The sequence below is a fragment of the Coturnix japonica genome, chromosome 12, assembly GCF_001577835.2.
Source record: "Coturnix japonica isolate 7356 chromosome 12, Coturnix japonica 2.1, whole genome shotgun sequence".
In the NCBI taxonomy this organism is placed as follows: domain Eukaryota; kingdom Metazoa; phylum Chordata; class Aves; order Galliformes; family Phasianidae; genus Coturnix; species Coturnix japonica.
Window position 1 is genome coordinate 6,566,905 of NC_029527.1, and position 14,654 is coordinate 6,581,558.

The 14,654-nt window shown below is 44.7% G+C and overlaps 1 protein-coding gene across 1 annotated transcript in view; it reads left to right on the plus strand.

Annotated features, from left to right (window-relative positions):
- Nucleotides 1-14,654, plus strand: part of LOC107319866 (filamin-B) — a 63,387-nt gene that overhangs the window by 25,972 nt on the left and 22,761 nt on the right. The window contains exons 9-25 of the mRNA XM_015875137.2: nucleotides 897-1,094; nucleotides 2,757-2,894; nucleotides 3,940-4,066; nucleotides 4,538-4,674; nucleotides 4,967-5,160; nucleotides 5,508-5,621; nucleotides 6,168-6,311; nucleotides 6,609-6,732; nucleotides 6,995-7,155; nucleotides 7,695-7,785; nucleotides 8,024-8,193; nucleotides 10,360-10,477; nucleotides 11,066-11,328; nucleotides 11,944-12,541; nucleotides 12,775-12,948; nucleotides 13,337-13,499; nucleotides 13,878-14,038. Coding sequence (XP_015730623.2) covers nucleotides 897-1,094; nucleotides 2,757-2,894; nucleotides 3,940-4,066; nucleotides 4,538-4,674; nucleotides 4,967-5,160; nucleotides 5,508-5,621; nucleotides 6,168-6,311; nucleotides 6,609-6,732; nucleotides 6,995-7,155; nucleotides 7,695-7,785; nucleotides 8,024-8,193; nucleotides 10,360-10,477; nucleotides 11,066-11,328; nucleotides 11,944-12,541; nucleotides 12,775-12,948; nucleotides 13,337-13,499; nucleotides 13,878-14,038 — 3,075 coding nt within the window. The remainder of the gene's footprint in view (nucleotides 1-896; nucleotides 1,095-2,756; nucleotides 2,895-3,939; nucleotides 4,067-4,537; nucleotides 4,675-4,966; nucleotides 5,161-5,507; nucleotides 5,622-6,167; nucleotides 6,312-6,608; nucleotides 6,733-6,994; nucleotides 7,156-7,694; nucleotides 7,786-8,023; nucleotides 8,194-10,359; nucleotides 10,478-11,065; nucleotides 11,329-11,943; nucleotides 12,542-12,774; nucleotides 12,949-13,336; nucleotides 13,500-13,877; nucleotides 14,039-14,654) is intronic.

Below are 14,654 nucleotides of genomic sequence, written 5' to 3' on the forward strand. Positions count from 1 at the left end.
AGAATCTAATCTGGTGCTACTTTGAGTTGATGCTTCACTGACAAACTGGTTTCAAACTCTCTCCTAATTATTAGTGGGTTACTGTCTTCATTAGAACATCTCCATCGTGTTGCTTGTTGCCTGCTGTTAGGGCAATGCTGTAGCCTAGAGGAGTGAGTCAATAAGATGTTGCAAATGCTAATTCATTTAGAACAATGTGAAACTACTTGGAGCAGCTACTTGAAGTACTGAAACACTGAAATATGCTGAGTATCATATCTTAAATTGCATTCTACCCAAGGGTGCTTAGAAATAAAATTAAATGTGATTATGATGAGGGGAAGTGCTATATTCAGTCTCTAATTGGGTGAGGGTGTGGTCTGAATCATGTACAGGCACATCTGGCCTCTGAAAGTGTCTGAAAAACTGTTTTTGTTGTGTAGTGAATTAAATAAAACTGATAAGAAACAGGTGTTCAGGCAAAAGTGAATACATATACTCCAGCAGAGAAGGAATCCTTGTTCAGACCAGGGGATGTGTGCTGTCCAATATCTTAATCTAAACTGCTGCAAAACATGAGAGAATTGAATTAACTGGAGAAGTTATGGACTAGTTCATGACTGGCTTTAGCAATGAGATAACCAGGCTGTATCGGTATCCACTGATGGAATATAGTTGTGAAGCCTTGTTGAGGGGCTGGCAGAGCCCTGTCAGTTTGATGGCTTCATAAAAGTGCCACTGTGCTGCCTTGTCCCCACCTCACTTCAGCCTCCGGTTGCTGTCAGTAGAGGCAGAACATTTACACTGTACAGGGGATAATAGTGGTGCGCAGATGGCTGTGCCCAGTGCTGGCTCTGGGGCTCAGAGCTCACTGAGCTGGGGAAGGCCAGGCTCAGCTCAGCTGGTTTCCTTTGCAGGTGCTGGTGTGGGTGATGTGATCGTGGAAGTGGAGGATCCTCAGGGAAGATGCCTTGCTGAAGTTACAGTAGAAGACAAAGGCAACCAAGTCTATCGTTGTGTCTACAAACCCGTCCAAGCTGGTCCTCATGTCGTCAAAGTGACTTTTGCAGGGGAGGCGATTCCCAAAACTCCTTGCAGCGTTCTCATTGGAGAGGGTATGCTTTTTCAGAATGCATCTAAATGTAGGCAGTCACTTTTCACCTTGGATGGGATCACAGAATTTGCTTGAATCTTAAGTGTTTTCTTTACTTTTCAACACCTTAAACCTGATTCACTGAGTGTTCACCTGGACAAAACAGAAGTGGCTTTTGGTGCAGGAGTTTCCTTTCTGCCTAGACCTCTGAACATTTAGCTGCCCCATATATATGTTTATTTATTTTGGAGTGTTTTATGCAGCTGTGCAATGTCTTGCTATTTTTCCACCTTTGTTCCTCAGATGACTATATTTACTGTTTTCCTCCTCTACTGACACTTAACTTGCTTTCTGTTCCATCCTTACGTGCTCCTATGCTTTTAGATCTCTGCTCATCTCTCCTGAGCTACCCTCCATTTGTGGAATTTTGGACTTCGCTGCTAATGGCTTCATAGTTGGTAAGAGGTGTGCAGGATGCTCTGTCATGTTTGCTTTTCGTAAGCTTCTAGCCTGCAGCTTGCCCCAGCCAAAAGGCTTTTTGTTTTTGTTGGGGTTGGGGAAGAAAGTTGCAAGCAAACTTGAAACACTGTGTGACCCAGTCAGTGAAACCTGCTTAACCACAGACTGCCTGGCTTAATTGTGTAAGGGCTCTGTGAGCCTTTCCCACTTCAAGATAGACTTGCTGATGTATGCTCCCACCAGGTTCTCAAAGTTAGCAGATGGCATGCAATCTTTGCTTGTACTGTCCAGCACAGGGTGTGTAGTAATGTGGCTGCAAAAGGGTTGTAAGCTCGTGAAACACGTCAAAACCTCATGAGCAGCTTGGCAGACTTGTGTTCCTGCTGTAAGCACGGCATATCTGGGGGAAGTGCATGTTGGGATTAAACTACTGGGAAGATGTGATTTCTGAGTCTTTTCAAACCCTTTAGGTCTCTGGAATTGAAGACCACCCGATAGCTGGGAGTGTGTAACAAGAATTGTTCATAAGTGCACATTAGCTTGTTTATGTAGCAACTCAGCAGGCCTGGAGGAGCACTTGAGGTGTCAAGCATAAACTTAAGTTCAGCCATGTGTAACCTTCTGCCCCTACCTATGGCTACTTCCATCAGTGGAGGACTTTATGGCCCTGCTGCTGTAGGTGTGAACTGCGACATGCAGGGGGTTGAAGTGACATTTCTTTAAGAAGCATATGCAGAACTTTCCTCTGGTAATAACTGCTATTCCAGTCATGCTGCTGAAACAACAGCACAGTAATATTGTTCACTAGGGCTTATCTACAAAGGAGAACTTCATCTGTGCGTGCCTCTAAACTTGAAAAACATCAAGAAGATTATGCCTTGTACAGGAGATACCTGGGTCTGATAGCCAGTAGAAGTTTTGATCTGATAACTGGCATCCAGTTGGAAAGCAAAATGCTTGGAGTTTACTTCTAACCAGTGGCTCTTATAGGGGTTCAGTGTTGCCTGGCTGTACTGAATGCTGTTGTCCAAAAGCAGCAGGACATGGACAATGGCTAGGCAGACTCCACATCTGTTTTCCTTCCTACTATAACATTAAGACTTGTGCTGAAAGCTCAGCTGTGGTTGCCCTGAGTCAACATTTAACTAAAGGCTGTTCCAAGCTGGCTAGGCTGCATGTGTTTTGAGAATCAAAGACTGCATTGATGTCTGAAATTCCCTTGCAGCTTGCAATCCGAATGCTTGTCGTGCCACTGGTAGAGGCCTGCAGCCCAAAGGCGTCCGCATCAGAGAAACAGCCGACTTCAAGGTTGATACGAGAGCAGCAGGCAGCGGAGACCTTGGGGTGACTATAAAAGGACCAAGTACGTGTGTTGGGATGAATTTGTGTTTTGGAGACGGGGACAAGGGAGGGGTTGCAAGAAGGAAGAGCAGTGAAGAGGTGGCAGCCCACTGGAACTGGTGGGATTTGATCACCATAGCATAACTGAGAAATCTGCTCTACTGTTTGTCTTGGCTTTATGGGTTTGCATGGCATCTTTCATCTCTGGAAGCAAATCACACTTTAGTGGCTCTGGCAAGGTGGAAATCCTGCTCTCAAAATGCTGGAAGTGCCTTAGAGCAGCATTCTGGATGCACTCGAATGCTCAGCTCATGAGTAGGAGGGAAGAGGGGTTGAAGGAACCTGGCATAGAAACCTTTCTGCCCGGATCTTGTCCCAGGTCCCTTCACTCTGCCACAGCCCCAGGGCTGCAGCACAACAGGGCAGTGGGCACACTGATGACCATGGGCTTGGGGCTGCTCCCAGCTGTGGCTCTGTGCTGAGTCTCAGGAACTGGCTTTGTTTGTGTCGTACTCTGAGGCATTTACCTCCCCCCAGGCTGGGTCTGTATTAAAAGGTGCATTGTATTGCCTTCACCTCCTCCGCACACACAGCGTTCTGACTGTGTGGCTTTAATGCGGTTACGGGGGGAGAAAGCAGCAGACGTAGGGATGTAAATTTTAGTGTATTAGGCTTTTCTCCCTAGATTCTTCATCTTGAAGAAAATGAAAAGTAGGCATTCCCTGCATACTTGTGGTCTCAAAGTCTGACAAATGTTAAGCTTTTTTGTTTTAACATATGACATGCATCATACTGCAGACTAAGAAAATAAAACACAAGGGAACCTATTAAGTCTGGTAACTTAAAATACTTTCTGCTGTATTTCTTCTGGAAGTGTTTGCTCTCTTTGTCCTAGAGGGCAACTACAACTAACTTCCCTTATAACCTGACCTTTTTTTCCCCCCCTTTCTGTTGGAAGAATTTTTTTCTTCCAAGCTAAAATAAATACTAGAAAACATGAACTTGCCTGAGTAATTGACGGCAGGATGGAAGCTGTTAAGTTTAATGCTCAACTGGTCTCTCAACAGAGGGCTTGGAGGAGCTTGTGAAACAGAAAGGCTTTATGGATGGTGTATATGCGTTTGAATATTATCCAGCTACCCCAGGGAAATACATTGTCACGATTACATGGGGTGGACACAACATCCCGAAAAGGTGAGTGAGGATTAGTTTTGTTTGAGCTTTTTGTGTCCTTTAGGGCTTTGCGTGACTGGCTTTTTACCCACCAGGCTGTTTTAGGGCTGCAGAGGCTTTGGGAAAGCTCAGGAGGTTGGTTTGCATTAGTCTTGCTAAACCCAAAATGATGAGTACAAAGAAAATAATAAACTTTGGTGGCTCACGCAGCTTGGATGTGGCTCTGAGGTTTTTGAAGAGATCTGTTGTCTTATTGTCAGGGACTGCAGCAAGCAGAGCAAACCAAATATTTGACACTTGGGATCTGCAGTGCAAAGCAGAAGTGTGTGATAGGTTAGATGACCTCTTTGCTAGAAAGACTGCTGGGCGCTGTGCCACCACAAGATAGCATCTGTTAATTTGGGAAATCCAGTGTAAAGCCTCATTAAAATGCCTGGGGAGAAAAGCATGTAAGCTGTATGTTTCTAATTGTGCTCTTCTTTTCTCTCGTAGCCCCTTTGAAGTTCACATAGGCCATGAAGCAGGCCCTCAGAAAGTACGAGCCTGGGGGCCAGGACTGCATGAAGGGATTGTGGGCAGGTCGGCTGACTTCGTGGTGGAGTCCATTGGCACAGAAGTTGGTTCTCTCGGTACGTTTCTTTACTCAGTTCTCCCGAAATACTTAAATGTTGCAGTGCTGGTAACGAGCTCCTGAGAAACAATAGTTATCACAGCATGGGATGGGGACTGTGGTTTTGTGGGATGTGGTTTTGTGGGATGAGATACAGAAGGAAGTGATAGATTATTGCACATGGTGCTGAAGGAGAGAGATAGCAAGCATCAGTTATGGATATGGCTTAAAAAAGCAGTTTGAGGGAACGGTGTCAGATTAGCAGCCATCACAGCTGCAGCACAACTTCTAAGTAAGTGTTTCTTTTTCAGGCTTTGCAATAGAAGGTCCTTCTCAGGCTAAAATAGAGTGTGATGACAAGAACGATGGCTCATGCGATGTGAAGTACTGGCCCAAGGAGCCTGGTGAATATGCTGTGCACATCATGTGTGATGATGAAGACATAAAGGACAGCCCTTACATGGCCTTCATCCGACCAGCGTCAGGAGACTTCAACCCGGATAAGGTGATGTAAACCACTCACTGGGGCATAATATGGTTTGGTAGAACTCTTACAGAGGTGCTTCTAAAGGCTTTTGGTAACATGCTTGACTCTTAAGCTGCTTCTATTTAAAGCTCTGTGTTTGTGTGCTCCAGCCAGATATTACTCAGCTTTTTCTAATAACGCTGCTGTGGTTTCGATTTAATATAATGCAAACGTGCTGAAGTAGTCAAAATTCTCAGCTTTCACACTAGCCTCTACTTGTATCCCATGCTTTTTGAGTTCTGTAGGAAGAGGAGATTTGTAGAAATAAATCACTTTGTCTTAGCTTGCAGTTCAGAAAGAGCTAAAACTCTTGGTTCTGTTTCCAGGTGAGGGCTTACGGTCCCGGCTTGGAGAGAAGCGGCTGCATAGTGAACAATCCTGCTGAGTTCACGGTTGAGACCAAGGATGCTGGGAAAGCACCTCTGAAGATATATGCACAGGTAAAAAGCCAAAGGCGGCTCCAACAAAAAAGGGCTTTAATGCCACTGAGAAAAATGCCCTAAGTATTTCTGCTGGATTACGCACTGCTTAATTCTGAATGTCTGCAATTGTTGCGGCTCTGTGCTTTGATCCATATAATGTAGTCGGACAGCAAATCTAACTCAAGGCAGAGTGACTTCTCTCCTTGAGTCTGAAGTGTGTGGCTTTACTTCTGCACTCAGAGCCTCCTCAGAAAGGCAGGCTGTAATTTTCTCCAGCTGTCATTCAGGAGCACCTGAAATGTCTTTGGGCCTGTGGATCTCAGGTGAACTTGTTAAAATGTGTTGTGAGGTGGTGTGAGAAACGAGCAGTTCAGATGAGGAAGGCTTACAGGAGTGCAGTCTGTGTGTTCCTTCAGTGTTAGTGTTGCACTTTTTAGGAAAGAATAAGATGTTGGAATAGTCACGAGATGTTCAAATTAAATGAATGTTTGTAGGGTACCTGAACCTTGTGCTTGTACACTCTGCCACTTGTGCTCACTGCTGCTTGTACTGACTGCTCTTTAGGATGGAGAAGGAAACCCTATTGATATCCAGATGAAGAGCAAACCTGATGGTGTGTTTGCCTGTTCCTATGTGCCAGTTAAACCAATCAAGCATACAATTTCTATTGTCTGGGGAGGAGCCAACGTGCCCAATAGCCCATTTAGGGTAAGTGGAACATTATTGCTCATGGCTGCTTGTTGTTACAAGGGTGATGACACCTTTCTGGGAACTTGAAAGCGGTGTGCCTTTCTGCTGTCTTTTGCTGTTGAAAAGAGCTTTCTGGTTTTAGTTTCATATGCTGGATGTCTTATATCAGTCCAGCTGCAGCCTGGGGGAATCAGGGCAGTTTGTTCTTAACTTGGTGCTATTTTCATGTGGCTTTTGCCCAAGCAATGCTTCAGTTTGACTGTGATTTTGAGTGTGAATCAGATGTGTAATTCTGACCCTTGTGAATCCATTCAGGTGCTGATAGGTCAGGGGAGCCATCCTCAGAAAGTGAAAGTGTTTGGGCCTGGTGTGGAGAGAACTGGCCTGAAAGCGAGTGAACCAACTCACTTCACTGTTGACTGCACGGATGCTGGAGAAGGTAAAGGTGGTTTGGATAATTGCTGTGGTGTTGTGAATAGCTGGGTTTTTTGTTCTATTTTTCAATGCTGTTGTGTTGTTTTTGTTTGTTTTTTTTTTAATAGAAAAATGTTGGGAAGCAGAATGTCAAAATGAGTTGTGATATGATCCATTTTATCAGTTAATGTGGTGTCTTGAGCAACTACTGGAAGCAGAAATGTGCTGGCAGTTTGGCTAGCAATGTCTGTACCATCCAGTGTAAAACTTCCTTTGGTTTTTCCTAGGTGATGTCAGCGTTGGAATCAAGTGTGATGCTCGTGTGGTCAGCGACGAGGAGGAAGACATAGATTTTGACATTATCCACAATGCTAATGATACGTTCACAGTGAAGTATGCACCACCTGCTGCTGGGCGCTACACTATTAAAGTGCTTTTTGCAGGAGAGGTTTGTAATCTTCATTTTACAGGCTGATATTTCCGGAGTCTGTTTATCTGTTCCCCCATGCACACCACCTGCCACTTACTGGCTGAGTGTGACAATGTACAGGTGGCTCTTTTCACTCCAACCCACATGCACCTTGTCTAGTTGCTGTTTTTAAAACTCCTTTCTAGTACTTGGATGTACACAGATAAGACAAATGTTGACTATGAAGTTTAAGCCATGTGATGCATTTGGCTGTCATAATCAGCGTGATGTCAATGCTAGCTTAGTCTAGAGGCAAGGCATTGCTGTTTTCTAAATTGTAGAAAACCTTAATTACTATCCAAGGAATGGGCACAACATTAATTGTTGAAAGTGGAAAAAGCCCATGCAAACAGTTCCAGCTGTTAACTTTGGCCTAGACTTTGAATGCTGCCACCAGTAAGACAAAGCATTGAAGTGAGATGCTGCTGGAGCTGAGATGCTTCTGCTTCAGTTTTATCTGTCTAGTATGAATAATGAGGAATGACCTGGTTTTATTTAGAGCTGTATTTCTCTTACAGGAAATTCCTGCCAGTCCTTTCAGAGTTAAGGTGGACCCCTCTCATGATGCCAGCAAAGTGAAAGCCGAAGGACCTGGGCTGAGCAAAACTGGTGAGACTTAGGTGGAGGTGGTGTTGGCCAGTGCTATGAGGCAGCCACTGCTTGACTGGGCACTGCTGGGGTTCAGTGGTGGGGTGCTGACTGCAGCTGGTAGGGGTGGCAGGCGACTGAAAAGGACTCTGTTCTCTTGGCTTTTTTGCTTGAGTGGGATTTATAGGTACTGAATGCTTCTTGGGAAGAGTTTCTGTGTGCAAGCTCTGCATAAATTAGAATTAACATTTTTCTTCAGGCGTGGAAAATGGCAAGCCAACGCACTTCACTGTGTTCACCAAGGGAGCTGGGAAGGCTCCGCTTGATGTGCAGTTCAGCAGCCCTGTGCCAGGAGAGGCAGTGACAGATGTGGACATCATTGACAACTATGACTATTCCCACACTGTTCGGTACACTCCAATACAGCAGGTAGGTCTGGGCTCTCCAGTAGGAGTACAAAAGGGAGCAGCTCGTGTTGCTGTAGGACTGTGACCTGGTGCTGTGCACAGGGGAACTTCTAGTTAAAATCTGGTGTCCTGTTCCCCTAACACAAAGCCTGCAGGACAGTGGGGATTGGAAAGCAGTGGTATGGATTTCTGGTTCAGTTATTGGTGGCTTGTTTCTGTTTTCTTTTCTGGACCAAGCGAGATACTGAAGCAGCAGCACGTGGCTCGTATTGCCATTGAACAATGGTGATATCTTTTTGCTGCCTTATCAGTTGAAAGGGAAAGGTGGCAACCCATTATGGGATCTGAATTGGGGCCAGTTGCTGCATGGCCAGCCTGGGTGGCCGTTGCCTGCTGCACTGGGGCTGCAGAGTGTGTCTGTCAGCCTGCTGCTGCTCAGCTGGAAACCAGAGTGTGGTGAAAAAGTGCAGTGTTTGAGTGACTTGTGAGCAGAGAAGTGAAGGAATTGGGCAGGGAAGCTGGGCTACAGATTAAACAGGACAAAGTATTTTGCCTGTATTTGAGGTTTGCCCATGGGTTGAAAAAAACAAAACTTTAGTTGAACTCGTTTTGGTTCAGACAGATACTTCCTAGCAGCACCATTGAAGTGGAAGCTGCTAATAACTAGAAATAGTTTTCCTTATGCTATGCTCAATTCTTGTGTGTTTTTCAAGACTTAGGCACTGTAGTGGTGAGATGAAAGCGTTTTGATGTCTGTACTCTGCTGAGCAAACAAGTGAGCGACTTGGTCAACCACACTGACTTCCTTGAATGTAGATGTGTAAAAATGAACTGATAGAGAAGTCTGCAGCGCTATTTGTCTAATAGTGCTGGATTAGCATTCTTGGACACACCACAGAGCTAGCATTTGTTTTTGGATAAAGCAGTTGCATGATCTGAGGATGTGGTTGGTGTGTCTGTTTGGAGAGGCTTTTGCTTGTTCAGTCGGGGTTGGTTTGCAGAAGGGAGCAACTCTGCGGATGTAAAAGAGCAATAAATGCTTCATGCTAAAAGGAAAGGTGAGACAAGGCAGGTACCCAAACCAGGTATCCTGTGCAGGGATTGTGCTCAGGATGTTGCCAGATTTAGAAACCCTCTGGCTCATTACCCCTTTGGGAGGGATAGTTTTATTAGTGAAAGAGTTTGGATTTCACTAAGCTGTGGGCAGACCTGTCTATAAGAACAGAGCTTTGACTGCTGGACTGTGGCATTTGGATGATGTAGGGATACTCTACAGCAGTATAGGGGGCATTTCAGCTGGTAGCATTTGTACAGTGAGTCAGAACAAGTTCCCTGGCTGTGGAGAGTGTGTATGTGGCTGTGTGTGTGCTGGAACCTTACATCTGAGGGAGCACCTTGAGTCACAGAGGAGCTGTGGCCCTACAGGAGATGCTCACAGATGGTGGTGTCACAAGAACAGTGATTAGTAAGAAGTGAAATTAAGCTGTGTGGTAAATAGTAGCCTTGCTTTCTCTCCAAACTGAAAGCACGTAGATCAGTCCTGAACCCTGCCTTCCTAGGGTTTGTCAGCAGGAGCTTATCTAAGAGCAGGTCGATGAGACTCTGGACTCTGTGGAGTGGTTGGAGGACTGGCTAGGTAGTTAAATTCCTGAGGGACCGTGTCAGCAGTGGAGGAACCTTGGTTTAATGCTGTTTGCTCAGCCTTATCTCTCTCACGTGTGGTGTTGCTACAGCTACCCGTGTGTGTGTTTTCCAAAAACAGCTAAGAATAATCATGGAAGCTATTCACTAGCTTGCCTGAAACATCCATGATTATTTCACTTGGGAGCTGAACTGGCCAAGAATGAAAAGTAAGCAAACAGTGAGTATAGCTAAAATATGGACTGTGGTAGAGGAGAATAAAAGGAGCACACATCTTGGGCTGAAACTTGCCATAGCTGTGCAGTATTTCAGCCAAAATATACATGAACATTAATCTTTCTGACTTGTACAGCTTAAAGCCCTGGTATTTGAAGTGCTGTAATAAAGCAGCTTCGGTGCAGGCTGGGCTGTGGTGTGGCTGTGGTGCAGAGGGGCAGGATACCTGTCTGCAGCACCCAGCTGAAATGGATTAGGTGATGAAATGATTATATATTAGTGCATCTGTGTAAAGCGAGACACTAAACTAACTCATCAATTCTCCATCTAGGGACCAATGAAGGTTTTGGTAACGTATGGTGGAGATCCTATCCCTAAAAGCCCTTTCACTGTGGGAGTTGCTGCTCCACTAGACTTGAGCAAAGTTAAAGTCAATGGACTTGAAAACAGTAAGTACAACATGGGCTTGGGAGCCCCATAAGCCTACTTCTGAGGTGTCTTCTTGTTCATTGTGACAGCTGGCACCTTCTACTGGAACATATGGGGGCAAAACACATTAACTTGCTGTATTAAGGGAGAAATCATCTGCATGTACATTGTGGGCAAGGTTTGTGTTGGGGTGTAGTCCCTGGTGGTGGCTGAGGCCGGACTTCTCACCAAACCAGCAACCTGCTGATATAATCTGGTTTCTTGGGGCTAGATCACTGTTCAAAGAGGTGTAACATCTTAAGTGTGGAATTTCATTCACACAGTCTCATTTTCTGAAAGCAGAACAACTGTAAAATGTTGTGTGCCTTAGAGGAGCCTCTCTGATACTGTCTGGCTGTGCCTTACAGCCTTGTTTAGCACTGTAGCTTTACAGCTTCTGATTAACCAAGGCACTTTGTTATTTTTTTGTTTTTCATATGGAAGGATGTAGACTGAGTAGGGCTCTGGCAGTTATTGTTCCCTTGCTAATATTGAGTAAGAGATTTCTTGGAGTGTTGTCAACCACTCAGTACTTAATGTAGTAATATAGATTTTTGTCTTTTTTTCAGGAGTGGAAGTAGGGAAGGATCAGGAATTTGTAATTGACACCAGAGGAGCTGGTGGACAAGGTAAACTGGATGTTAATATTTCCAGTCCTATGAGGAAAGCTGTGCCATGTCTGGTGGAGCCAGTTCTGGGTAAGGAGTGCAGTACAGCAAAATACATCCCAAGAGAGGAAGGACTGTACGTGGTGGATGTGAGCTACGATGGCAATCCAATCCCAGGCAGCCCCTATACTGTGGAGGCCACTCTGCCTCCAGATCCCTCCAAGGTGAGTGAATGGTAATGGCTGTAACAACAGCTAGTAACTGAATAGTGAACTGTGCTGTCGCATGAGGCCTGGCTTGTATTTGGCCAAACCAGACCCTGGAACTTCCTTTCTCGGAGCACTGGGTTGTTTCATTTGCAGACTTCATAACTCATGGAAGTCAATTTTTAAGAATATATACTATTTAGAATAACTTTATACTAATGCTGCAGGCATTGTGCACAGTGTGATACATGCATGTGTTCTGGCTTAATAGAAGTTGGTTTCATGACCAATGTAATGCTTATCAAATGTATAAATTGAGATGCTTCTTTGCAGAGAGAAATTTCAAGAGTAGTTCTGTACAGCTATCCATTATTCATCATGCTTACCCCTTATATTCAGTGACACATTAAAAACAGCTGTGGAAAGGGTATGAATATCTGCCTAGAAACTTCTATGGAGGAAAGAGATAACAGCTTTACATTAAGACTGGGAGGAGTGGCAAAGGAGACTTTGTTTTATGTGTATTTTTAAGAGCTTGTTAGTCAAGTCTCACATAGTAACTAGTCTGTCTAAGGTCATCTGTGGTACAGTAGTGTGACAGAATTAATATCTCAGCTGCATATTTTCTCCTAGGTAAAAGCTCATGGGCCAGGTCTTCGGGGAGGCCTTGTTGGAAAACCAGCTCAATTCACGATAGATACCAAAGGGGCAGGAACTGGAGGTCTGGGTTTGACGGTGGAAGGCCCGTGTGAAGCTAAGATTGAATGTTCGGACAATGGTGATGGAACCTGCTCTGTCTCCTATCTGCCTACCAAGCCTGGAGAGTACTTCGTAAACATCCTCTTTGAAGAGGTTCACATTCCTGGTTCACCATTCAAAGCAGACATAGAAATGCCATTTGATGTCTCTAAAGTCATTGCCACAGGACCAGGTCTTGAACGTGGCAAAGTAGGTGAGGCAGGGCTGCTGAATGTTGACTGTACAGAAGCAGGTCCTGGTAACCTGCGGGTGGACATGGTGTCAGATACTGGTTCCAAAGCTGAGATCCAGATTGATGATAACAAGGATGGGACCTATGTTGTGACATATGTGCCACTCTCGGCTGGCATGTACACGATCAAGATGAAATATGGAGGAGAGCAAGTGCCTAAATTCCCTGCCCGGGTCAAAGTGGAGCCAGCTGTGGACACAAGCAGAGTTAAAGTGTTTGGGCCAGGAGTGGAAGGGAAAGGTAAGAACAGCCCATTCCTGCTATCAGAGTTTGTATGATTTTAAGATTCTTTACCCATACCAAGAATTCTGAGCAATGCAAGCTGTAATAGCTTTGCATGTTCCTATGGTGACCCTTGAAGAGGGTGTTTCACTGTGTTCCCAAATGTTGTTTATCATGCTGCTTCTCAAAATGTTCTGTTGTCTGAAATGCGTGTGCTTCTTGAAATGACTCTTCAAAACATTGTCCTGTAGATGTCTTCCGAGAAGCTACAACGGAGTTCACTGTGGATGCCCGACCTCTAACAAAAGCTGGTGGTGACCACATCAGGACACAGATCACAAGCCCATCTGGCTCCCCCACAGACTGTCAGATCCAAGACAATGCCGATGGGACATACGCAGTGGAGTACACACCATTTGAGAAGGGTAACTTCTGTGGTTGTTTTTTGTCTTTATTTTTTTAAATAGGAAAACTTGAGAGGGGAAAACCAGCAGCAAGCAACGCTGCTGATACTTTCATTTGGCAAACTGCTGAGTTCTGCCAGGAACTTCTTGGCATTCTCAGCAGGATTTTTGCAAGTGGGGGAGCTAATTCTGCAGGAAATACCTATTTGAACTTGAAGAAATGACTTACAGTAGCTTATTTTCAGAACAGCATGTAGATGGCTTCTCAGTTACAAAACGCTGCTGAAGTCTTGTGAAATGCAAGAGGAAGGGCTTATCTATCTCCTGACATCTGAGTCTGTAGGATCTTATAGGAGTGATGTGATCAGAATATTTAGGGAGTTCAAAACATGTTTTCCTCCTCTAACAGGTCCACACACAGTCAGTGTAACATATGATGGCGTGCCTGTGCCAAACAGTCCCTTCAGAGTGAATGTGACAGAGGGCTGCCATCCTTCACGTGTAAAGGCACAAGGACCTGGACTCAAAGAAGCTTTCACAAATCAGCCAAATGCCTTTTCAGTTGTCACCAGGTAACCAGGCCAACTTGATCTTTAAAGAATATCTGAGGGAGGGAGGAGTGTAGTGGGCTGTGCAACACAGGATCGTAAAACCAGTACAAATATTTATAAAATAACTAAACTACGTCCTCTTGATTAATGTGTTTGCTACCTCATAGGTTACTGAGCTCCCTGCTCTGCAGGGATTATGAGCTGATAATGGTTGAGAATAAAATTCTGGGAGATGTGAGTGAGGTTATGCTGAACTGCTTTGCATTCCAAAGCACACTAAAGGCAGGGCATCAGAAGTCAAGTTGCTGCTTTTCCAGTAGGGGCAGAAATGTAGCATGAGTGCTGTGAAGCTGCTACTGCAATGGGTTAATTCCAATAATCTGCCTTTCTCATTTGCAGAGGGGCAGGAATTGGTGGCCTTGGAATAACTGTCGAGGGTCCTTCAGAGTCTAAAATCAGCTGTAAAGACAACAAGGATGGGAGCTGCAGTGCCGAGTATGTTCCTTATGTTCCAGGAGACTACGATGTCAATATTACGTATGGGGGAGAGCATATTCCTGGTAAGAGCATTTGTTCAGTGGCTTTCAAAGGAAGGAACATGTGGAGATGGAGCCTTTGCTGTGTCTCACTGTTGTTTGGGGGATGCTGAGGTTCTGATGTTCTGCTTTTCCTTATAATAGAGGCAGAAACTGTAGCATGTGGTTGAGAGGAGCAAAACGTGTCTGGATGGGTGGAGTAGGAAAAGGGACACAAGCTTTGACAAACAGCTGATGTAGCCCATTCTGGTTGTGTCGGGGCAGGGGGTACATTACTTTAGTAGTATACAACTTGTTGGCTTAAGAAAATACTCCTTTCTTTTGTGGGTGTCTTCAAGGCTGTTCTGCAGTAAAATGGTCTAATGGAGATTATATTAAATATTGTCATGGGAACTGACAATATATTAAGCATATATTGCCATAGGGATTATATTAAATGCTGTAAATTTTGATCACTGCAGAAGGCAGCGACTGTTCTGAAAACAAGCATTTGTCTGTGTGTGTTTGCAATTTATGTAAAGCTGAAGAGGTTTAAGCAATGTTCCAGATACATCTGGCAGCCAGCAGCTTGCAATTAGAAGGATGTTTTTCTCAAGACCAATAATTAATGCTCCTAAATGCCAGGCACGTTTTGCTGCAG